At 47.9% G+C, this 21,790-nt stretch overlaps 10 protein-coding genes across 10 annotated transcripts; 5 read left to right on the forward strand and 5 right to left on the reverse strand.

Annotated features, from left to right (window-relative positions):
• Nucleotides 1-175: 175 nt before the first annotated feature.
• On the forward strand, nucleotides 176-576 carry LACBIDRAFT_169220 (putative mitochondrial 37S ribosomal protein MRPS12; the record flags this gene model as incomplete). Its single annotated transcript, XM_001875859.1, has 2 exons — nucleotides 176-453; nucleotides 504-576. Coding segments are annotated over 2 exons (351 nt in total), but the record flags the coding sequence as incomplete, so codon positions are not given.
• LACBIDRAFT_188344 (uncharacterized protein) lies at nucleotides 568-3,306 on the reverse strand (the record flags this gene model as incomplete). Its single annotated transcript, XM_001876273.1, has 10 exons — nucleotides 568-1,223; nucleotides 1,270-1,390; nucleotides 1,466-1,577; nucleotides 1,633-1,721; nucleotides 1,772-1,781; nucleotides 1,849-2,190; nucleotides 2,242-2,572; nucleotides 2,626-2,879; nucleotides 2,931-3,088; nucleotides 3,144-3,306. The coding sequence occupies 10 exons, from the start codon at nucleotides 3,304-3,306 to the stop codon at nucleotides 737-739; spliced, it is 2,067 nt and encodes a 688-aa protein (XP_001876308.1). The 3' UTR covers nucleotides 568-736.
• Nucleotides 3,307-4,402: 1,096 nt separating this feature from the next.
• Nucleotides 4,403-6,075, reverse strand: LACBIDRAFT_309224 (uncharacterized protein; the record flags this gene model as incomplete). The annotated part of the gene is made up of 11 exons (XM_001876274.1): nucleotides 4,403-4,496; nucleotides 4,556-4,762; nucleotides 4,814-4,858; nucleotides 4,906-4,981; nucleotides 5,033-5,115; nucleotides 5,171-5,218; nucleotides 5,269-5,285; nucleotides 5,345-5,428; nucleotides 5,481-5,663; nucleotides 5,723-5,859; nucleotides 5,913-6,075. The coding sequence occupies 11 exons, from the start codon at nucleotides 6,073-6,075 to the stop codon at nucleotides 4,403-4,405; spliced, it is 1,137 nt and encodes a 378-aa protein (XP_001876309.1).
• Nucleotides 6,076-6,883: 808 nt separating this feature from the next.
• On the reverse strand, nucleotides 6,884-8,072 carry LACBIDRAFT_323016 (uncharacterized protein; the record flags this gene model as incomplete). Its single annotated transcript, XM_001876275.1, has 4 exons — nucleotides 6,884-7,267; nucleotides 7,399-7,490; nucleotides 7,746-7,803; nucleotides 7,860-8,072. 4 exons carry the CDS (start codon nucleotides 8,070-8,072, stop codon nucleotides 6,884-6,886), a joined length of 747 nt encoding a protein of 248 aa, XP_001876310.1.
• Nucleotides 8,073-9,047: 975 nt separating this feature from the next.
• Nucleotides 9,048-11,261, forward strand: LACBIDRAFT_292614 (uncharacterized protein; the record flags this gene model as incomplete). The annotated part of the gene is made up of 4 exons (XM_001875860.1): nucleotides 9,048-9,479; nucleotides 9,539-9,863; nucleotides 9,966-10,098; nucleotides 10,152-11,261. The coding sequence occupies 4 exons, from the start codon at nucleotides 9,048-9,050 to the stop codon at nucleotides 11,035-11,037; spliced, it is 1,776 nt and encodes a 591-aa protein (XP_001875895.1). The 3' UTR covers nucleotides 11,038-11,261.
• Nucleotides 11,262-11,701: 440 nt separating this feature from the next.
• LACBIDRAFT_309226 (uncharacterized protein) lies at nucleotides 11,702-14,675 on the reverse strand (the record flags this gene model as incomplete). The annotated part of the gene is made up of 18 exons (XM_001876276.1): nucleotides 11,702-11,740; nucleotides 11,809-12,096; nucleotides 12,153-12,182; nucleotides 12,241-12,417; nucleotides 12,476-12,676; nucleotides 12,727-12,732; nucleotides 12,799-13,029; nucleotides 13,089-13,141; nucleotides 13,198-13,218; nucleotides 13,279-13,616; nucleotides 13,752-13,853; nucleotides 13,905-14,066; nucleotides 14,124-14,150; nucleotides 14,205-14,291; nucleotides 14,344-14,384; nucleotides 14,437-14,442; nucleotides 14,498-14,540; nucleotides 14,593-14,675. 18 exons carry the CDS (start codon nucleotides 14,673-14,675, stop codon nucleotides 11,702-11,704), a joined length of 1,935 nt encoding a protein of 644 aa, XP_001876311.1.
• Nucleotides 14,676-15,034: 359 nt separating this feature from the next.
• LACBIDRAFT_171826 (uncharacterized protein) lies at nucleotides 15,035-15,773 on the forward strand. Its single transcript, XM_001875861.1, has 2 exons — nucleotides 15,035-15,414; nucleotides 15,464-15,773. The coding sequence occupies exons 1-2, from the start codon at nucleotides 15,040-15,042 to the stop codon at nucleotides 15,542-15,544; spliced, it is 456 nt and encodes a 151-aa protein (XP_001875896.1). The 5' UTR covers nucleotides 15,035-15,039; the 3' UTR covers nucleotides 15,545-15,773.
• A 167-nt stretch (nucleotides 15,774-15,940) lies between these two features.
• Nucleotides 15,941-17,169, reverse strand: LACBIDRAFT_230624 (uncharacterized protein; the record flags this gene model as incomplete). Its single annotated transcript, XM_001876277.1, has 6 exons — nucleotides 15,941-16,288; nucleotides 16,342-16,397; nucleotides 16,456-16,700; nucleotides 16,758-16,849; nucleotides 16,913-17,007; nucleotides 17,061-17,169. Coding segments are annotated over 6 exons (945 nt in total), but the record flags the coding sequence as incomplete, so codon positions are not given.
• Nucleotides 17,170-17,413: 244 nt separating this feature from the next.
• LACBIDRAFT_292619 (uncharacterized protein) lies at nucleotides 17,414-18,262 on the forward strand. The gene is made up of 4 exons (XM_001875862.1): nucleotides 17,414-17,608; nucleotides 17,660-17,757; nucleotides 17,815-17,893; nucleotides 17,950-18,262. Exons 1-3 carry the CDS (start codon nucleotides 17,465-17,467, stop codon nucleotides 17,861-17,863), a joined length of 291 nt encoding a protein of 96 aa, XP_001875897.1. The 5' UTR covers nucleotides 17,414-17,464; the 3' UTR covers nucleotides 17,864-17,893; nucleotides 17,950-18,262.
• Nucleotides 18,263-18,433: 171 nt separating this feature from the next.
• LACBIDRAFT_323023 (uncharacterized protein) lies at nucleotides 18,434-20,644 on the forward strand (the record flags this gene model as incomplete). Its single annotated transcript, XM_001875863.1, has 5 exons — nucleotides 18,434-18,560; nucleotides 18,641-19,097; nucleotides 19,126-19,287; nucleotides 19,343-20,335; nucleotides 20,389-20,644. The coding sequence occupies 5 exons, from the start codon at nucleotides 18,434-18,436 to the stop codon at nucleotides 20,642-20,644; spliced, it is 1,995 nt and encodes a 664-aa protein (XP_001875898.1).
• Nucleotides 20,645-21,790: the final 1,146 nt, after the last annotated feature.

A 21,790-nucleotide genomic window follows, 5' to 3' on the forward strand; every position in this document is an offset into this window, starting at 1 on the left:
AACTGTGGTACTCATGTCATTGTTAGGTGGACTTCGCGCATTGACTCGGGGGGCATCGCCAATATGGTCGCCCAGCACTACCCGCTTTCTCCTTGCTCAGAAATCCCACATTTGGCCTCAAACCTCGCTAATTCAACAACACCGTTCATTTCACCCATCCGCCTCGACATGGGTTACAATGAATCAAGCTATGAAGAGGAAGCCCAGAGCCAAAAAACAAGTAAAGTCAAAGTCGCCATTGCTCGAGAACTGTCCCGAGAGAAAGGGCGTCGTCACTCGTCTCATCATTGCCAAACCGAAAAAGCCCAACTCGGCCAAGCGAAAAGTCGCTCGTGTGAAGCTCTCGACTGGAAAATCTCTCATGGCGTACATCCAAGGAGAGGGACACAATCTTCAAGAACATAGTGTCGTTTTAGTTCGTGGAGGACGTACGAAGGATCTTCCAGGTGTCGGGTGAGTCGGATGTTTGCTAATTTCTTTCCCGCTCGCTCATCACTTTATAGTTACAAACTTGTTCGTGGAGCCTTGGACTTTGGTGGTGTTGTGAACCGCGCTATGTCTCGTAGCAGATATGGGTACGACTTCGTAACATATATACATCGTGATTTGCTTGCTGACCGTCGATATAGTGCAAAGAAACCTAAAAAGAAGTAACTAACGTATAACCATATCCCCCTAATATAATGCAATGTTCTTCGCTTTCCGTATTGACCTTGCCACCGGGTATAATCTCAATTCACGCCAGTTCTACCAAATTCCCAGAATCCCTAATCCTTTCTTCCCTCTCCCTTTGCGCACGAACAATCTTCTCAATCTCCGAGTTGAGGGCCCAACACCACGCGTCGCACTCAACCTTGCTTCGTGTGCGAATCACGAATGTTCTGCGCTTAGCAGAAAGCGGAGGTGTTGTGGCGATTGACTTTAGAGCTGCCGTCGTCGGATCCTGGTCACGAGCAACCTCCTCCAAGTGTGAGCGAAACCACACAGTGAGAATCATGTCCTCGTCGCGGTCATCCGTCTCTAGACCGTCCTGATACCGTCGTGGAGCTGGTTCTGCATTGGGACGAAATTGTCCCTTCGGAAGTGTGAGAGCCGCAAAATAACCCGAACAAACATAGGCATCAATTAGACTGATTTTCTTCTTCATAGCCTTGTGTAACGTCGTACGAGGCTCGATCCGAAACTGGACGAGGTTTCCAGCAACAAGGAACAGCTGCACCAGTCTGATGAATGGTCAGATTTGCGTTTCACAAAAGACTCTGAACGAACTTGTACTGTCCACGGTAACCCTTGCGCGTGTATACCTTTCCACCTTTAACAATCGGTTTGCATCCGTCTAAAATGCACATGTTGTACAACGAATCCATCGCTGGATAATGGGTCGAAAAATCTGGCGGAGGATCAGGAGCACTATCCTCCCCATTCTGATGGAGTCGTGTCAACGGGGTGAGCCGAGGTCGAAAACCTTGAGCAAGCTCGATTTCTTCTTTAGCATCGATTCGATGTCTATGCTTCCAAAACGCTATCAAGGCCCGAAGTCTATTAATCCATTCAAGCGCAACCCGACAGGAGTGAGCCTAGAGAAAGACAGGATAAAAATGCCGAACAGTAGAAATTTCGAAGTATACACACCTCGAACCTGACAACGTTGCCACTGTCAAGTAACAATTCAAAAGCGCGTCTCAGTTTGATTCCTGGCCTGTCGTGACCCCCACCTTCATCTTCATCATCGTCTAACGTTCGATACTCCGTTTGAGACCATACGCCAAACCACGCTGGATCTTCTGGCCCAACAGTCTCCTTGACGTCATGCGTCGGCAACGGCGTAACGTGGAAAGCTCTGCGTACGGCAACTATTGATCTCAGGTCGCAGACCCCCGTGGCGTGCAAAATTTGACGACTGCCACGCAATACTTCAGCGTGATGAAGGTCCTTAACGTAACCGTCGAGGTCGAGAGGTAAGGCAATGCCTGGTGGTGCTGGCGGATATGCATGGTATGTGTGTGTGATGAATACGTTCCCGTTGTGCGTAGTAAGATACAAAAGTTGTTTAATTTGCGAGCCCGGTTTCACGCGCTCAAGATATCCCTCTATCGACGGTGGCTCGTCAATGTGGGTGCCATCTCTGAGGTGAAAGTGAGTTGGTGCATGGTTAGCCAGTCGAAGTTCGAGAATCGGCGGACGCATGGCCTAGAAATTCATTGAGCAAATACCAGAAAATGAATTTAAGAGTTGGCTGACCTGCTTAAATGCAAGGCCGCACAAAACAGACCATTCTCTGGAAACTCCGTAGACGTCGTCGTCCAACCATACCCAGTCAACGTTTGAGTCAACACGCCAGCAAAGTTGAAGGGCCTTTCCTTTCTCAAGTTCTCGTTCGATGAGGTGGTACCACTGAGGTACGGCTTGCAAGGTATCCATGCAAAGGGAGATGATATTTTCTCGCCTAAACATAGAGTAGAGCTTCTCCGAATTCAAGATGTAGCCTTCGGGGATGTCAACAGAAACCTTGGTGTTAAGCTGCGGGTTCCTGATATCTAGTGTCGCGGGTAGCTGTCCGCCCATATGCCTCCTATGCCATGCCTTCATGAGTATGTTTTTCTGGACAAGAACGCGCATATATACCAGAGAAGCCAAAACCAATCATACGCCCGCGACCTGCTCCTGAGCTTGAAAATGAAGATGTTCGTTCCTTCCTTGGCGCGGTTAAAGATCCAACGAGAACTAGATGCGTTCAAACGCGTGGTAGTGGGGGGACATGTGAGACAAAATGAAAGATCTACAAAAGAGTATAGCGATAGATGCGTGCGTGAAGATTTTAATGGAATGACATAGGACAGGTGCTTGTGTTTCGTGAACATTTCTTTGCCAGGGAAGCTCTGAATACAGATCGCGTTAATGGGCGCACGGGAGGAAACGCTTCTACTTACATGATCTTCGTATATTTCAAGACTGTCCCTGCGCCAGGCGACTAGGAATTCCGCCCAATCTTCATAGTGTAAATCTCGAGTAGTTCGATTTATGGATTCGTCGAATTGGTGGCTCAACGTTTCGCACCTTGTATAGAGTATTCGCACTAGCATCCTATCTCTCAAAAGGGTTAAAAAGATATGTCCTCACAATGTGAATGTGAACAAAAATACCTCGAAAGACGACATCACCCCACTGAACTTCGTCGGAGACTACTAGAGAAGGGGACACTGACGCCGCTGCACTCGAAGTCGCTTCTAACGCGCTTCCAGCCCTTTCCAAAACTTGCCTCGGAGGAACCGGCTGTGGAGGCGTGTTCGACGCGTAGCGGACCATTTTCTGTTTTCCTTTGCCTTTGGGGTCTATGTCGCTTTTTCCCCGGAGGAGAGACGTGGGCATTCGTTGGACTGAAGGACCCGCAGCGCCTATGGGGTCGGTTTGTTTTGAAAGGGAAGGAATCAGGCGAGTGCTAGATGTAGCTGGGGTTGAACTTGGCCCATCATGAACGCCATTCCCACTGCCAGACGCCACCGCCGAATCACCATTCACAGAAAAACGGGATAGAGCAGTTGCGAACGTTTGTCGGTCAGCCTCAGTCCCAGTTTGAGCACCACTCGTCCCTGCCGCCGTCGATTGACCGCCTGAGGTGGAGGCGCGTCCTGCCTTGGAAATTTCGTCGATAGAAACGCCCCGAAAAATATCGACACCAAGAAGACGACCAATTTCGAAGCTGCCTCCAACCCAGTGGTTGGGTTGCCCAGGTTCCTTCTTGGCCTTATGCCTGTGTCTCCAGATGTGGCTCCATTCACTCGACTTCCACCGCTTCAACATCTCGTCCACGACACTCCGCTCTTGTTCTTCACCCCAGTCTTCTTTTTTGCCTCCATGATGCAAGAAGAAACTCAAGGCGTGCGCTTTGATAATTTTCGACACGTCGTCACTCTTGTCGGGAGCCTCGTCGGAATCGAAAGACAAAGAGAGCAAGCCCTCTGTTTTGTGTTTCTTCACTTCAGCTTCCGTGTGTGCAACCACATTTTCCGGCATTGGCCCAATGAAGACGCGCCCAAACGTGCTGTCGCCATTTGTATGCGGAGTGGGAGCCCCTAACCGCGTCTGTGGCGACGCGGAAGCAATACTCGTCGTGGCCGCCATTGAAAGACGCACAAATGGAACTGGGAGTCGGTTCAATGTCTGAACATGCGACTCCTTACACAGTTCAAAACGGCGGGCAATGAGCCTGGTGGAGGGGCAGTGGCGTGGTACACTTGGTCTTAATAAGACCCTAACCTCAGAAAAGGGTTTGTTGTACTCTACTGTCATCCTTTGTATTGAGGAGTGGTATGCTATTACGTAGTATACATAAAAGAAGGCTTTTGCAAGATTAATTGTAATGGTATAGTCCTTCCTGTCCTTCCGGTGTGACCTCTCAAAGTTATCTACTCTGCTCATCAGGCGGAGGTGCAATCTTCTTGCCCAGCAGAGCGTGCGACTCCGATATGTATGCCTCGGCCTCTGTTCTATCGAAGCTGTATACACAAATTGAGCGATTGTGTCCAAAAACCAAAGCCAAAAAGAGACTACTCACGCAATCTTCTTTCCCTTCGTATGCATATCTGGCTCTCGTAGCGCAAACGGGTTGACATCCGTGTCAGGATTTAGGTTTGCTAGACTGTGATTGACGAAACGATGAGTCGTTTCATCAGACCTCACAGCGTACAAGACGTCAAGAAGCTTGGCATCCGGAGGAAGACGCCAGTAGTCAATGGAAATTTCGGGTGCAGGTTTGTTGGACCTATCGAACTTCGTTATGAACAAAATGATGGTAAAAATAGAAGATGCTTACCATTCTGGAATGCGACCAGCCTCGAGGTCGGCGATGCATCGAGTACTACCTGTTGTTAATACCCAAAAAATGAGCATCTTCGAGTTACATACTATGTCACCACAGCCTCCTCTTCTAAATAACCAACGAAACGATGGCAGATTCTTGGGGAGATGAGATACGAGAAAACTTGAATGAAATTAGATACATCCAGCAGCAAAGAAAGTAGACAGAACTTACAGAATAAGTTGTAGAATACGCCCTGCGCTGCCAGCACAATAGCACGAAGAATAATAGAAGGTTTCCGGAGCGTCATAAAAGTCCTTCATGGAATCAACTTTGAGTCAAGAGGTTCCGAGCATCAAGGAAGAGGCTCACATCAAATGCATTCGTTCGTTTTCAGCCTCCTCAAGGCATGTATGTATCCTGGTAGATAAACTTGAGATGAGACACCTCCGATAACGGGCATTACTGACCATCCACTATCGCGGCGCTGTTTGGTAGAAAGCGAAGTCAGAAAATATATATTGAACGGCGAGCGTCAATGCGAACCATGAGCCTTAAACTAGTCAAATGGCGGAGCGTTGCAGCCACCATACCCGGCACACCAGCAATGCTCTCCAACACGAGAATGCGCTGGGATGATATGTGAGCTGCAAGAACGCATAGGGGTAGTGAAATTACATACAGTGAGCCAAGCTCGGTCATCCAACAGATAACCGGCTTTCCTAAGTTGTGCGACAGTCATATCCGGGCTTGGAGGCACAGTTGGGTGCTTATACCCAGAAACAAAATCGAAGGTCGCGCGAGCAAATTTAACTAACCCGTACGCAATCTTATCAGACCAAGTATTGGCCCTTTGGTGCAAAACCTTCAAAGAAAAATAGATGAGCATTCTGAACCGCACCTGTTCTGGAAGGACAAACCCACCTCTACAGCCCTAAGCTCGTCGGGAGAATACACAGGGTGGAATAGAACCCAGTCTCCGCGGACCATAGTGGGTAGAGTGCTAACGGCATCGGGCGTTGTAAGTCCAGGTTTCGAAGCGGTGTCGTCTGATGATGAACCTGAGAGAGCAAGTTATGAATGGGTTTCAAACAAGAATTGTTGAATTGCGTACGTGGGAGGACTGGGGTAGCCTCTTTAATGGTGGTTTGTGCGGATGATGAAGTTATGGTTCGACGACACGCAGCAGCCAGACATGAGGTTCGTGTCAAACGAAACGCAGCTGCGTTATGATGGAGGTATAAGGGGGAAGCTTTGAGAAGGGATGTCCTGATCATGGCCAAGTATATTGATTGCTCCTTATCGTTCCATCACGACTAGGCTTTATAGTTGGCCAACATGCGCCCATTGCCCGTCTCCATCCGATCTTAGGAGTCATGTTTCCGAGATTCGCCGGCTGGGAGTGGCGGAGCAAGCTATGTCCGAAATATCGGGTGAGCGGTCAAAGCAAAGACATGTATCACAGGTATTCAGAGGCGGGCAAGCGTCGTTGTTTCGTTATTCCAGTCTTTGGAAGGTGTAAGCAGGGATACTTTGGAATGTGATACCCGACATAGATGAAGATACCGACGTATTTGGAAGACTAAAGTTTAGACTCCGCGATGACCTTCTCCCGCCGGCAATCGTAAAAACAATTAAATTCGTCCCTGGTACTAAAGTATTCCAACAATTCCAATCAAGTCTCAGGTTGAAGTTCAAAAAAGCGCTCGGCTTGCGAGATGGATGAGGAGAAACGCGGTGAAGGGATGAAGTTGAACCGTCATCGCCAAAGGAGAATCTAAAAACTTATCAAATGTCCTTAGTGTAATCACGTACGCGGGTTCGCCTCAAATTGTTGGACACGATGGTCGGCGATACGCCAGAGAACGAACGGCAATGAGGAACGTAGAACCCGCGCGAATGCTAAAGAACTCGGAAACATTATGTTCGCTTGGGTCTAGAAAACGTCATCAACAACGATCCGATGTACCAGAAGCTTCTACGGTCCCATGTGGTAAAGTAGTCGCAACAGTTTTACATGGCGCATGGTTCGATTGATATGAAACTGATGATGATGGATAATGTCCCGAAAGAAGAGCAAAACAACTAGAATACCCCAAGCGCGTGGAGTGTTCCGATTAGGACAAGATCATACGCGCGCCTGAAATTACTGTCTGAAAGTAAACGGCCTGCTGGTCCATCGCACATAAAAGCAGAAACATAACTTGAAGTAGGAACACGTAGGCGCATGACGCAACCACTTATAGCCATCGATGGCGAATTACTCTCGTAATTGTCTCCGAGATCAGGAGGCAATTTATATTGCTCCCCAGTAGGTCCAGCCAAGGCTTTGCGAATTTTCATGCCGCCATCGACACAGCAAAAAATTAGCACAAATTCCGCCGACAGAGCATAATCGATTTTCGGAAAGGGAAGGATGAACCCCGAAACCTTGGCGGGGCTCACGTGCATATTTGAGGATGATGGCGTCTAGGAGAAGATAAGGATACGGCAGGAAGAGCGCAGGCGAGGTCGCCATCACCAGTACCTTTACCTTCATGCACTTACTGACACAAGAAAGCGAATGTCAGCGAGATGTTTCAAACATTGATTAAACGCACAGGCATTAACGAGGGGGCTTGCATGTTGTTGTAAGGAACCGTGTTCGCCTCGTTTTTCGGGTAGATCAAGAGGATAAGGACTTGTTCGAGGTCTATAAAAACATCAAAAAAACACGTTAAATTGAATTGCGGTCTCCCGGCCTTTCCAGAACGCGCAACATTGGACTTGACTCTACAAAGGGATCTATGAACAGTGAAATCTCAGCCATATGCCCGCAGGGACCACGAGGCTGCTGGACACGCGGCAAGCAAGATCTTGTTGAATGGGCAAAATAGATCCAGACCTGACATTTTGCCTCCGTTCGGGATATGTACTGCCCCCGTGATGAAGATCCAAAGAAACTGACAGGAGGAAATTTCAGCTTGGGCCAAATCAGCTTTAAATGGAGCGACCAAAGAGGGTGCCTACCAGTTTATGTTAAGCTCATAAGATTATGTCAAACGACATCAAGGGTTCTAACGTTGCACCAGATTTTGCCGCCGTAGATTTCTTGACAAACGCGCCAGTGTTTGGTCCACGATGACATGTCAAACGAATTACGACAAAGTGCGGGGGACACACCAATGAAGGCGCAGACGAATAAAATAGAGGAGAGACCGAGCGGGACGACGTAGAACACTCTCGAGACCACGGACCCGACCAACTGCGCCAGCCGCGATTGACTTCCAGTCATCAGGATAGGAACGTCGGAGGAAAACTCCGTTAATATAAAAATTTTGAGTCGAGGAGAAAGACAAAAATGTAGGGATAGTGACCCCGTGAGCGTCATCGGGAAGGAGCTAAGGAGAGAAAGTTCCGCGTGGAACTGGCCACTGATTTGACCCACACCAGCGGACGATGCTGACAAGGGTATGTCATCGGGCGGATGTCCTGGTGGGTAAGTGGGTTCGTTTAGTCATGAACACGAGAAGTTCATTTCCGAGGTCGGGAGGGGCGACTGTGCAAAGCCTCTCCCTCAAAAGTCAGGACAAGTCATGCCAAAGTAACCTGCGGATTGGCGGAGACTCCAACAGGTATGAGGTGTAGAACGGGATGGGGAGAGAGATCTCCTAGGGGGTGATCAAGATCAGGTACGAGGCGTGTCGTATTAGATCGCTGGGAAGAACGTTCAGAGGGATATACATTAAATGATCCCCTGACATTCCCTGTGGCCAATAGACGAGGAGAAGAAGGCTGCCAGACCAGAGCCGCGTGTCTGGATAGATGGTACACGACTTGTGTCCGATATTGATTCCGTGGTCCTCAAAACGATATCAACCGGGAATCGTTGGAGAAACGTCGCAAATAGACGTTTGGGATTGGATGCAATAGAAGAGTTGTTTTGTAGCTGTGCGATGCACAGAGGGTGAATTGAGGCGATATAGGATCGGAGAGGCAAAATACAAGAAAAGCAGGAAATGGGATGGAAATGGACTGAAAACAAGACAGAAGGACAAACAACAGTGGATGATGACCAAACCTGGATAACCAAACTTGGATAAGAAGGGAACGTGGTCGCGATCAAGTTGTGCCTAAAAAGGAAAGGGTATCGAGGATTCAAGCTTGTGTAGCTTTTGGATTTTTACAAGTGGGTTGGCTAGGCGAGTCTCCCTTATAAGCTTGCCTCATTCAAAAAGGTACTTGCTGCATATTTTCTCTTCTCCCAAAAATGATTTCGGCTCACCAATTCCCTCTAACCTTCCAGGGATGCCCTACTAGTCTGCACACCTTCAACCCCGTCGCCAACCACCACCACTGGCACAACAACAACGACGTCTTGTCGCCTGTCGCCACATTCAGTACATCCCACCGACATCGTTCCATGTTTCTTCCCGATCAAAACTACCCCTCACCTACATCATCCCTTAATTCGCCCCTCCAGACACCACATCTACAGCTAGACCAATATTCATCGCATACTCAACAATCATCGCTGCCGCATCCTCATATGCAGGACAATCGTATCTTCTCTCAAGTGGAATCAAGTATCGGCCCAACGCGGCAAACGCGCGGGCAGTCGAGTTTGCTTCAGGGTCCACTCGGGGAACGTCGTCTCTCTGTGTCAAGACCATATCTTGCGAGTAAACGGGACAATTCCCCAGTGCGGGCAACTACGATTTTATTTCTCTCAAATCATCTCTAATTTTTGGCGCGTTTTAGGGGCGACAACCATCCATGGAGTTGGGACCGCACTCACGTCCGCAGACCCCTGCCCATATATCCTACGATCGCGTCGACGAAGGGTTGTCCGTTAACACCGGAAATGCGCATCCCGTGCAGCTGCAGTCCCCCTATCTTACTCCCCAATCGACAACATCACGCTTCTCGCCTTATGTGCGCCAGACTCATTCACGTTCCGCGTCTGGGTCTACCATAGCCCTGGAACCGCGTCAACCATCACCTGCTCTTAGCTCAGGTTCTGGTTTGACTTCATCCTCAGGGACATCCCATCGATTTGGTGCCCCTACCGCAGAATCCAGCAAGGGTAAGTGCGCCACACTACCAAATGGTGGTGTCACGAAACCCAAGCATCGCAAACAACGCCTACGCGACCGTGATCGGAAGGATATTTGCCTTTATCATCTAGAGCATCCGAATGCCAGGCAGGAAGACATCGCAGAGCACTTCCAAGTCGAGCGAAGTACTGTGAGCAAGATCCTGAAGGGCAAAGAAAAATGGTTGAACGCTGAAGACGGCCTTGACCGTGCTGCAAAAAATCGGTAATTATCACTTCATCTGCGTCTCTCCACGAAATATATTGATTTACTTTCAGGCCGTCAAAGTTCCCTGAAATAGAGGAAGTGATGCGACAATGGCTCCAAGAGTGTACCAACAACGACACCAACATCTCAGATCTCCTTATCCGCACAACCGCACTTGACACTGCTCAAAAGCTTCACATTCCCGAGGAAAGATTCAAGGCGAGTTCAGGTTGGATCGAAAACTTCAAGCATCGACACGAAGTTCGAGGCGGCAAGTGGGTCAAAGGTGAAAAAATGATCGCAGCGAATCGCAACGACAACCCAGGCGCCTTGCCATCGGGCCCTTGCGCGGTTCCGCTACCGAAACACTCATACAATGAGCCTATGGGCGATCTCCCTTCCCACATCTCGCCAGACAACGAGTTTGTCCCTAGACGGTCAACCGAATCGGAGGCGCCAACCCACGATCAACAAATAGCACCCCAAAATCACTGGCCAGAGCCATCACACGACGAGATGCATCATGCGGCTGCAAGTAATGCCTCCGCCATGATGCACGAAGCTGCGCCACACCAATCCCCACTTGTTGGCCAGCAAGTGCCCACCGCCCAGGTAAACGATGACGTTTACGAACACCACCACCCCGTTCAAGAACACCACCATCCCATTCAAGAACACCACCATCCCGTTCAAGAGCACCTCCCTGTCCAAGAGCAGATAGTGTACAGCAATGGGGTGTATGACGCTGGTGACCGTGTAATTTTCACACCCATGGCTCCCGCCCCCAACCCCCCGCCCAGCATGAACGAAGCCGAGGAAGCCGTCAACACGCTGATCTTATTCCTCGACACGGTCGGGAGCGGTATCATCCAGCCGCACGAACGACAGGTCCTCGCCACCATTAAGTGCGCCCTCTTCCAGGCTGCCAGTGGTGTTCCTTTCGATCGAACCGGATGATTCCCTCTACCTTTCGCGTGACAGGCGACTACGCCTACCATCTTGTCGTCTCCCTCGTCCCCCCACCCCACCCCTTATCCTTTGCAGTCACGTTGTTCTCTGGGGTGAAAAATCATTTATGTTTCGTTGCCGTACTTCATCAGCATGTACCTTTACCAGTCTTCACATACACTTTTCCATCTATCACACCTGTATCATTTAACAATTTATCTCCATAGCCTCTCACGTCATCAGCAAGCCTTGCATTAGAATATTGATGCAAGGTGCCAGAAGGCGACTAATTAGCAATGTGTCAGAATACTAAGCCAATGTTACATTGTCATTGACCTGCAGTGTCAACGAAGGTTGCGCTAACGAACCTTTCACTAGTGCACAGCTGTTTGCGTTGGAATGTGCACAGTATTATTAGCTATCCTAGAAAGTCCTCATAGAGCCCAAAGTATTTGTTACTGAAATCTGAATCCCCAGGCGAGCGCAGCGGAACCCACAACCATTTTTATTTCCAAATGCGCGCTCCATCCGTCTTTCAAACATCCATACATTTTTGTCGACCGTAAGTAATACCAAAACATGATAGTCCATAGCCCGAAAACAAGTGTGGTATATACTTTAAAAATACATCGAGATAGAAGAAATTCACCATTTTACAGTCCACGGATCAACACTACCGACCATACAAGTAACTTTCTGGCGATGAGAACCCCTAGGTGCAGGGCAGAAAGAGAAGCTGTCAGTCTAGGCCTGAAACAAGCTCAAGGGGCATGACGTTACATTCGACGTTCCATTCGTCCCTATGATGTCGTGATCGTCCACTACCATAGCAGAAGGCGACGCCACAGGGCGTGGCGTGACGCTGGACATGTGGTTCAGCTCTATCACTCCTTTCCGCGCATGGGTGAAGGAACGCCGCATCTCGTTCGCCTGGTCGCCTGCCTCTTCGTAGGAGTGACTGTATTGATCTAGACCAGCAATACAGTTTGATACTTCTGGGCGTCCGAGGCGGGCAAGCAGGGTTCCGGCTTGGATGCAGCTGACGTGCATGACTGCTGGATCTAATCTCTAGAAAAATAATCAACAAAATGGCCTGGAGAATTTGGAAGCAAAGCGGTATTCACCAGGTAACCATTGGACGTGAGTACGCCAGCCTGATTAGAACAAAAGGTTAATGGAAACGTTCAGAATAGAATTCTCATTTGTGCGCACCAAGCCGGCGATGCGCAATGCACCGTGTAGGGCTTCATCAGCTATCTTCCGCTTAGCCGCGTCAATTTGTTCATGTGTTGCGCCGTTCGTTTCTTTGACTCCAAAGTCGTCCAATGCGTTGAATAAAATGATCCATATAACGTGGTATGTGGCGTCACTTGCGCATGAGGAAACTGCCTGGACAATCCAGCCACGCGTTAAAACTGACCAAGGGGGTGAAACTAACAAAACATACAGAGACAAAGTCCCATGTCCCTTCAAAGTTGGTCGGAACGCCAACCATGGACAAGTACTCATCCCGCCATTCTACCAACGCCGTTGTAAAGGCTACCAAATTGTCGTAAGGTATCCCATCGGACTCTGTAACTGGCTTCCATAACTGTCTCGACATTTGACGGACGGTCCGAGCGAGGGAGTGAGCGGCTCGGTAGTAACCCTACGGAGGGTAATTAATGTTTGATCTGTAACAACAAAACAAAGCCATACCAGAAACTGTGAGGGAAAAGTGCATCAGTTTTTTAATCTGTTAAGTTGCCGAGAAGAGACGAGCATAAATACCTCTAACTGTTCTCTTGGCGAAGGAGTCTGACTATGCGTATCCATCATCTCCGCACTCACGGAATCGACAACGTAAAAATCGATATCATAGTCGTCATCGTCTAGGATGGGTTTACGACGATAATAAGCGGAACCGTAGGCGTCACATATGCACGCCATCCACCATGCGAAAATCATTGTCCCACGACTTTCCGGATCTAGTATGGTCGCCATCACAGATTTGTGGTTGATCTGCCTCAAAATATCAGTCACACACTTGACGAATGGCGATGAGCGACCTCGGTACGTACGTTGAGATCCAGTAGGTGGCGTGTGGCGGCGGTCAGCCAGAAACCGTGATACCCTAGAGAAGAAGTCAAATCCCGAAAAAAAACTCAGCCTTCTGAGACAGGAGCACACCATTGGGATCATCTGGAGTTTCTGCAAAAAGAATTAAAGTAAGCAAGAGCGAGCGCGTGGGCTAGGTAAAAAATAACTAACGGCTTTGGAGCGGTTCGATAAGAAGCGAAATGACTACGTGGTCAGGTGAAGGAATTCGATGAACTTTCAAAGCTTCCGCTAGATCTCGCGCACGATCAATGAGCGTTTTGGCGATGAGACTTTGACCGCCCGGGCGCCGACGGTCCGCAACTAATAATGGGTGCTCGGAAAACTTTGTACCCCAGGCCAGTACGGTCGCGACCAGTGCAGGATGTAAAGGTTTATCGTCGGTGGAATTACCCTGCAATTGCAGGCGATTCCGGAATTGTGCGGGATTAAGAAGGGGTAGGCGGGTGTGGACGATCTGGAAAAACACTTCAACAAGGTCGAGAGCGAACCTATCGTGGAAATGAACAGTAATCAGCAAGACGAAGTAGGGAACAAAATAATTCTTGTGAGAAATTCAGAATCCGCAACACCACGCTGGCGTGGCTAGATGTCTCACACTATTCGAGTTAAATTTAGATACGCACTCAGCTCTGAAATTGTCGTCCTCCAATTTTGATGCCAGTTCTCCCCAAGCTTCGTATGGGGACTTTGGACGGCCCGGCGAAAATGCCACCTTGTCAATAGGGCTATTAATCCAAAGTTGAACGAACAATCTGCACAGAATACACATGACGTACTTGGGATTATCTGGTGGAGCGAAAACAAAAGACAGAACCTCCCTAGTGGGTGTGGAGAGAGTTATGGGTGGGTAAAAACCATATCTAACCATGAGAGGTAAATGTAACCCGTTTGTTATATGTGGAGATGTAAGTACGGGGGCCTTTTCGGGGGGTGAGGCGCTGGTGCAATGAAATGAGTTGTGGACTCATGGTAATTAACAGAGAACGCCGACTCACTATTTTAAAGGTGTAGGTGATGTGGGACTGAAAAAGTGATGATTAACGCAAGAAAAAAATGATTGAGACGGCATGACGCACGTTGATCCAGCGGAGCTTAGTTGTCTAGGTCTCCGAGAGATTGCAGAGCTTCTCTTCTTCTCGCTAGTTGCCTGCTGTACAAAGTGCCTAGACAAAAGTCAAATGAATAAGGCCGCGGAGTCACCTGGTGTCAGTCAACCGGAAGACTGACGTGCAAGGGTAATTTTTAGACAGACAATGCTATTATGCATGATTTAACAAAAATGAATTTAATAGGTAGAATCAAACGTACCTGGCACTGTGTGTGCAGAGCGTCAATACTGAGGTAGAAATGACGAGGGCGATAACACTACCTTGTCCTGGCCCGGGAATCTGTTACATTTAACTTTCCTTGTCCTAATGCAGTGTCAGAAGATAGCATAACGGGCGGCCAGATCGAATAACAGACCTGCAGGCGTCGCAAGCGGTGTTTTGTTTCCTTGGAGGAGGCAGCGTCTTTGCAAGCTCGTGTATCTGGTTTTGCATGGTCATGGTGGGCAAGACCAGGCCTGTATATGTGTTGACACAGCGGTATGGAGAGACGGAGAATGGAAAAAACCTTGCTGGGATGGAGAGGAATCATAAGACATGTCGTGCACGGGAAAAGGGTGGAAGTTAAAGAGATGTGAGGAAAGTGGCACTTATATATATAGAAGTAGAGAACGGCCAAGCACAGGCAAAGCAGAGCCAAGATAAATAAGGGTTTAGTTTTACGTTAGCGCCTAAGTTAGCGGGACCGAAATTTATTTCCCAGGTTACGCCAGGGTTACAACGTTACACCGTTACATACACCGTGCGTGACAAATTCCTTCCTTTCCGAAAGTCACACACCTGTCACAGAACTTCGTCACCAACCATGGTCAAAGTCGAAATTGTTGACGAGAAGGAAATCGGCCAGTCGCCCTATGCCTCATCATCGGACTCACGAACATCGTCCTCGGCGTCCATATCATCAGTAGAGTCAGATATATCCGTCGACGAGTCCTTCTTCGATCGCGTCGCCGCCCTCGTAGACATTGTTCCCCCTACAACACGCCACTCCATTGCCTCACGCGTATCAAAAACAGCCTCAATTCTCAAGCGCGGTGGAAAGCTGGTTGGAAACATCGTCTGGGTGGTCACGACATCCGCCCTTCTCGTCGCTCTGCCCCTGGCGTTGACGCTTGAAGATGAGGCAAAAATTGTAGCTCAGGAAAAGGAAATGTTGGAACAGCAACAGGGCGCCCAACAAGTTTGTTTTTCCGGTCTCACTGCCCAACCTTTTCTCACATTTATATCAGATGCTGGCACCTTCCATGTACCCATCTGGCTCAAATTCTGGCCAGCCACAACCAAAATCACTCGTCCCTCCTGGTTTCTAGTCACCCCGGTGGTTCAGTGTATCCCTGCTACTTACCTTATATCTATTACCTATTCTGCATGCATTCTCATGGCGGAAGCACCATCACTTATACATTCGCTGTCACACCCATTCGCGTGCCAATGCCGTCAGCGTTATAATCTATCGTGTACTACGCTTCCCCATATGCATTCAGGCACATTGACATCCATCTAGGTTCTGTTAATGGAAAGAGGACAAGTGGAATGTTTAATATTCGGCCTGTACAATGGAAACGTCTGAGTAACTTTAAGGATCATATCATGTTGCGAACAGGCTTACAACAATGGGTGCCGGACGGGGTGGGAACGCAACGGGCCGTGCAAAGTTATCCCTATCAGAGGATTAGCAGCTAAGACTACGACGTTTGCAAGTCGACTTACGCAGATCGATATCGTCGAAGGTAGGCGATGGCATGGGCCTCGATTTCCGAAGGTTGTATTCCAACGAGGTCCCAGTCACCAGGCACATCAGAGTCATCTATGAAGCGGCGAATGACCTCGTCGGGACTGAGCGCTGGCCACCAAACAGCCTGCCCAATGCGTGCTAGGGCAGAAGCGACGCCTTTTGGCAGCACAGGGGCTTTTGAAGGTGGTTGCAACGTCACGGATGACACCAAATCGAGCAGGTACTCGTGCGTTAACGTTGATGGCCCAGGAAGGTTAACGGTGCGGGGGAGTTGAGGGAGAGAAATGAGATTCGCCAGCGCTTGTGCTACTTCCATGACCTCGGGTCACTTGTCATTTACACAGCCGAGATGGAAGGTGCGACGTAACTTACATGTACCGGGCGGACCCTTGTTTGCCCATGGTTTAGATTCCACCAAATAGGCCATACTGCAACATACAGTGAGCAACATTGCTCCGCAGATGAAGTGAAATGAAATCAACATACCAGCCATGTTTGTTAAAAGTTTGTCTTCGTAACCGAACATCGTTGCAGGTCTCACGATGGTCGCAGTCGGGAACGCAGCCTTCACAAGTTGTTCACCCTCAGCTTTAGCGGCATAAAACTTGGATGGAGAGTTTTCCGAGGCATTCAGATGTGACAGTTGAATAAAACGTGAGACGCCAGACTCTGCAGCAATTTTGGCAATCCTCTCCGCTCCAAAAACCTGAACCGACTTGTAATCGAAATTCCTGATTGAAGTGGAGCAAGTCAGGGTAACGTCGGCAAAGGCAGATGAAAAAGCAAACTTGGTCTCAAAATCTCGCCCAACAAGATTGAACACTGTGTCCGAGTGTCGGAGGCACTCCGCTATCGTTTTCTCATCACGAAGGTCCCATTCCTGAATATTCCAGAAAAAAAAAAGTTGGTTCTTCGGCCCGCCTGAACATGAAATGAATCGCACCATTCGAACAATTTGACCTAAATCGCCCATTGGTTTCAGAAGGCGAGCCTCGTCCTCATCGCGGTATGGTACGACAACTTGGGTGCCCATTTTCCCTGCATACAGAGATAGGATCGGAGTTATGAGGGGTGACGAGCAAAAGGCTGACCGAGCTTTGAGACAAGGTATCTTCCCAAAAATCCTGTGCAACCAAATACAGTTACGGTGCGTCCCGCAACTGCGCTGTAGCCTGGAGGGCCATAGGATATGGCTGGCTTGCCATTTGGAAGGGTAGTTAAGTCGTGGTATGTACGCTGGTTGTTTTGTGAGAATTACGAGAAGGAATTCAGGGCACAAGAAAGACACAATACACACCTTTCCAGAAGTGAGCACGCGCTGAAGGCGTGCAAACTTGGAAGCTGGGGCTAGCATGCCTTCACAACTATTGTCAGTGAGTTGCGGTTCGGTGGATGGCGGAATTCTACTCACAGGTTCACGTGACATTGCTTTCCTTCTTCAATTCTGAATTCAAACGACAACGTTCTCAAGATATCTATCAACTCTTAATCCAACATGGTTCAGGGAAAGACAAAAGGCCTCCAAACCAAAGGATCTTCAGCACGGCATGCGAAAAAAGCAGCGGCCAACATGAAGAAGGGCAGGGTAGCCATTGCACCAAAGAAAACCGTACTTGTGAAGCAGGCAGCAATGCAGAAGGTCAATCTTGTGTCATATTCTCATCCTTACCTCTTCCTCAACTCTCTCTAGAATCTCACAGCTAAAATCAATAAATCTATTGAAAATCAAATGGTCGCTGCGGCGTCAGCTGGGAAACTAACCATCATGAAAAATACGGCACCTGAGGCGTGAGTCAGATTGACGACATCCTGAGGTCTTGTTCTCACTTTGGATCATGATCATAGATCTTCGTCAACGTCAAAATCAAAGGGTCCAACAAAACCAGGGAAATGAGTCAATCAACTTGCGTGGCTACATAGCTGAGTACGATTCCCTTACTTAGTTTCTTCCATTCAATCTTAATAACAGAGTTTTGACAGATACCCCCACGATTTTTCATATACCGCGACACATAGGCGCTTCATATCTCGATTTGATTCCACAGGTCCCGCTTAGCGATTTGGGGTGATAATGCGCGATGTAGACAAGGGCATGATGGCTGCGCGTTGTACAGCAAAACACGCTGTAGTCGGAAGTCGGAGATGAATGCTACAGCCGCAAAGGCACGATAATGATCCAACGGGAGTTCGACGATACACATGCTGAGTTGATTTCGTTCACTACTTCCACGATAGCATCGTCGCGAGTGCTCTAGACGTTCCTGGAGATTAGAGCTATCGATCTTGAGAAAGGGTTTCACAACATCAGATCGTCAGATTACTTTGTGCGTTCAACGTTCCAATTCGGTAGAATGTGCCGAGGGTGGCTGTGTCGTCGGATTGCTCGTGCTTGCAAAAGCTCGCCTGCGATACACTCACACACATCTTACCTCAATAAACCAAAGAAGCAAACGAAGCCATAAGTATGCCTCGACGCCGACCCTCAAAAGCGAACGCAGGAAACAAAAAACCGCGCTCAGTCAAGCGATCTGAGAGCAAGATAAACAAATGGAATACCACAGACGATATTCCCCTCGATGAGGAAGACCAGTGTGCGTTTACCTGAAAATTTAGTGCACCTTGTAACCCACAAGCAATTCAGTCCACGCTTCCAGGAATAAAATTCTCTTAGACGGGGGAGATACCGGCGGATACGATGGCAGTGACGACGACGAGGTGTTTGCCTTGAAGGGGATGCCTGACGACTCTGATGAGGACGAGGATGAGTTCGGGCTTCAAGAAGAGGATGAGGTGGTGGTGGAGGATTCTGCAGTTCCATTAAAAAAGGAGAAGAAGAAAAACACTAAGAAGAAGAAAGGGAAAGCAGGTATCGTTTCTTCATCGTCCGAAGAGGAACAGGAATCCGAGGAAGAAACATGGGGACGCGGAAAGGCAGCATACTATTCGTCAAACGCGGACCAACTCGAATCAGACGACGAAGAAGGAAATGAGCTTGAAGAGCAGGAAGCCAGGCGACTTCAAGCTAAGATGCGTGAAGGCATGGAGGATGCGGACTTTGGGCTAAACGATGCGGTTGAAGTGGAAGGCAAACCTGACTTTGAGAAAGTTTTCTCTTGGGCTCTATTAACGTGCATCTCTGCTAACTCTCTCTTGCAGTGACTTTGTAGAAACTGCTCCTATAGTCATTTCAGCTTTACCAACAGACAAGAAATTGCTTCTTCGCCACCTCGAAAAAACAAGCCCCGAAGCCTTGGCTCTAGCACGGGATTGGGACGAAACAGCCCAGCTAGTTCACGCAACTAGGGAAAAAATTGAACAGTACGTGTTCCGTAACGTAACTAAGTCCCTTCCATGTAATTTATCGTTTTGGCAGAATTGAATCAAAGGACCCAGATGCACTGCATCTCGGAATGCTTCATTTACACTACCGTAAGCTGCAGCGTCTCTCGTGCTCCCTTTTAATTCAAGGAGGATTTCTAGAGGCGTTGTTATCATATGCTACCACCCTGGCCTTCTATCTCCGTCTTCGTTCAAGCGACAAATATATCCAGCGTCCCACATTACTTCAATCACACCCCGTTCTACAGCGCCTGCTTACACTAAAACAATCCCTCATTACCCTTGAGGATCTCGACTTTGCAGCTTCTGATGACGAGGACTCCGAAAATTCTGACGAGGAGGACATAGAAATGAAGTGGGATGATATCCTACAGGATGCTGAACAAGTCTGGGGATTGGACCGTGCACCAGGTTTGGAGCCTGACGAACTCGAGGAACTGTTGAAGGACGCAGAGGTGCTGGAAATCACTACATCACGCAAAAGACAAACTGCACCACCCAAGAAAAAGAGGAAGGTTTCGAAAGAGGGGTTCGAGCCGATCATGCCTGTCTTCGATCTTGTCGAACCCGATTTTGCTCCATCGAAGAAAATATCTAGTCGTTCTCAAGGACACACTGACGACTCGTATGGTGATGCTGATACCCTCCAACACGCAGACGCTGCCGACAAGACCGCGCACCGCAAGACCCTCCGTTTCCACACCTCCAAAATTGAGAGTGCAAGCGCTCGTCGCCAAGGAGCGAGAAACCAAGCCGTGGGTGGCGATGACGACTTGCCGTATCGCGAAAGAAAGAAGGAGAAGGACGCTAGGTTGGCGAAGGAGGCGAAGAACAAGGTTCAACATCAAGGGGGAGCGGATTTGGATGATGAAGAACCTCAACGCCATCAAAAGAGAAGAAGAGAAGACGATGATGAAGACGATGCGGTTGATAGCCCAGATGAATATTATGAGCTCGTCAAGAAGAAAACCAAGGAGAAAAAGGAGCAAAAGAAAGCAGAGTACGAAGCTTTGCAAGCCGCATCAAAGTAAGTAGGATTGATCCTTTCACGTATCGCATTCATTTATCTTACCATTTCAGACCCGACATATCTACGGAAGATGTTTCTGGTCCTCGCTCACTCACCAGGGCTATTATGGCGAACAAGGGACTCACACCGCACCGGCCTAAGAGTGTGCGGAATCCCAGAGTCAAGAAACGACAAAAGTTCGAGAAGGCGAAGAGGAAAATCTCGTCTCAGAAAGCTGTTTACAGCGGTGGTATCTCCGACAGGGGACGATACGGTGGCGAAAAGACTGGTATATCCAAGGTCGTCAAGAGTATTCGTTTGGGATGACCAGAGATGTATCATACACTAACTGAGCAAAAAGATTGTCTGATCATTTTTTGGACAAAGTTGGTGCTATAACACAAGAATCAAACATTTTGAGAACTAAGTTCTAGTGTATAAAATATAGCTAAGGAGGTGTAGATTGTATATACCAAGTCTGGGGATGAACAATTGAAAACTCAGGATAAGGCAGGGAATTGACTGTGACAAGTGCCAAAAATGGGATGTAACAAAGTGGGAAATTCTGAATGACTGCAACCTACTGAAAGCAATTCACAACTTGAGGAAGAGATATTTTGAACACTGGATCTCCCTGCTATTGTTATGAGTTTCATAAAGTCTCTGGGCTAGAAAATTTTATATCCTCCTCTAAAAGGTAAATTTGAACTTATTCTCCATTTTATGTATTTTTCACTCAATATATTTGTTGGAATGAGGTAAAATGACTCCCTATTGTTGTTTGTAGTGTGTATAATACAAAAGGTAGGTAGAAATGTTAAAATGAACATTGCATGATGTCTGTAGAAGCTAATTCCCAGAGTTTTTCTGGAAGTAAACAAATATCTACAACATTGGTCCTTCTTTTCTGCAAGGAGAAAAAATGCTACCATCCTTTTGAATTCATCCATGGAGACTAAGGATGTCTTTTAAACAATGCCTGAAGTATAGCATGATAGAAAATAAATTTACACTGGGTATAACTTGAAAAGTCCCCAATAAAAGTACATTTTGCATAGAGCAAGAAAGCTGTGGGGTCTCAGATCCTTGTATAAATAGGACCTCTGTTTATTTTTGGGGGATAGTGTTACTAGGCATGATAAGTGCCTTGTGAAATATTTTCAGCCCCAATCCACCAAGAAAAATGTCAAGGATTGGTCCAGGATGATTGCTCTATGCAAAATTTACTTTTGTTGGGGACTTTTCAAGTTATACCCAGTGTAAATTTATTTTCTATCATGCTATACTTCAGGCATTGTTTAAAAGACATCCTTAGTCTCCATGGATGAATTCAAAAGGATGGTAGCATTTTTTCTCCTTGCAGAAAAGAAGGACCAATGTTGTAGATATTTGTTTACTTCCAGAAAAACTCTGGGAATTAGCTTCTACAGACATCATGCAATGTTCATTTTAACATTTCTACCTACCTTTTGT

This window comes from Laccaria bicolor, genomic scaffold (genome assembly GCF_000143565.1).
Source record: "Laccaria bicolor S238N-H82 LACBIscaffold_3 genomic scaffold, whole genome shotgun sequence".
NCBI lineage: Eukaryota > Fungi > Basidiomycota > Agaricomycetes > Agaricales > Hydnangiaceae > Laccaria > Laccaria bicolor.

Coding starts and splice junctions, on each gene's coding strand:
- LACBIDRAFT_171826 (XM_001875861.1), top strand. CDS start 15,040: ATGGTCAAAGTCGAAATTGTTGACGAGAAGGAAATCGGCCAGTCGCCC. Junction 15,415..15,463: donor AGCAACAGGGCGCCCAACAA/GTTTGTTTTTCC, acceptor CATTTATATCAG/ATGCTGGCACCTTCCATGTA.
- LACBIDRAFT_292619 (XM_001875862.1), top strand. CDS start 17,465: ATGGTTCAGGGAAAGACAAAAGGCCTCCAAACCAAAGGATCTTCAGCA. Junction 17,609..17,659: donor AGCAGGCAGCAATGCAGAAG/GTCAATCTTGTG, acceptor AACTCTCTCTAG/AATCTCACAGCTAAAATCAA. Junction 17,758..17,814: donor AAAAATACGGCACCTGAGGC/GTGAGTCAGATT, acceptor TCATGATCATAG/ATCTTCGTCAACGTCAAAAT.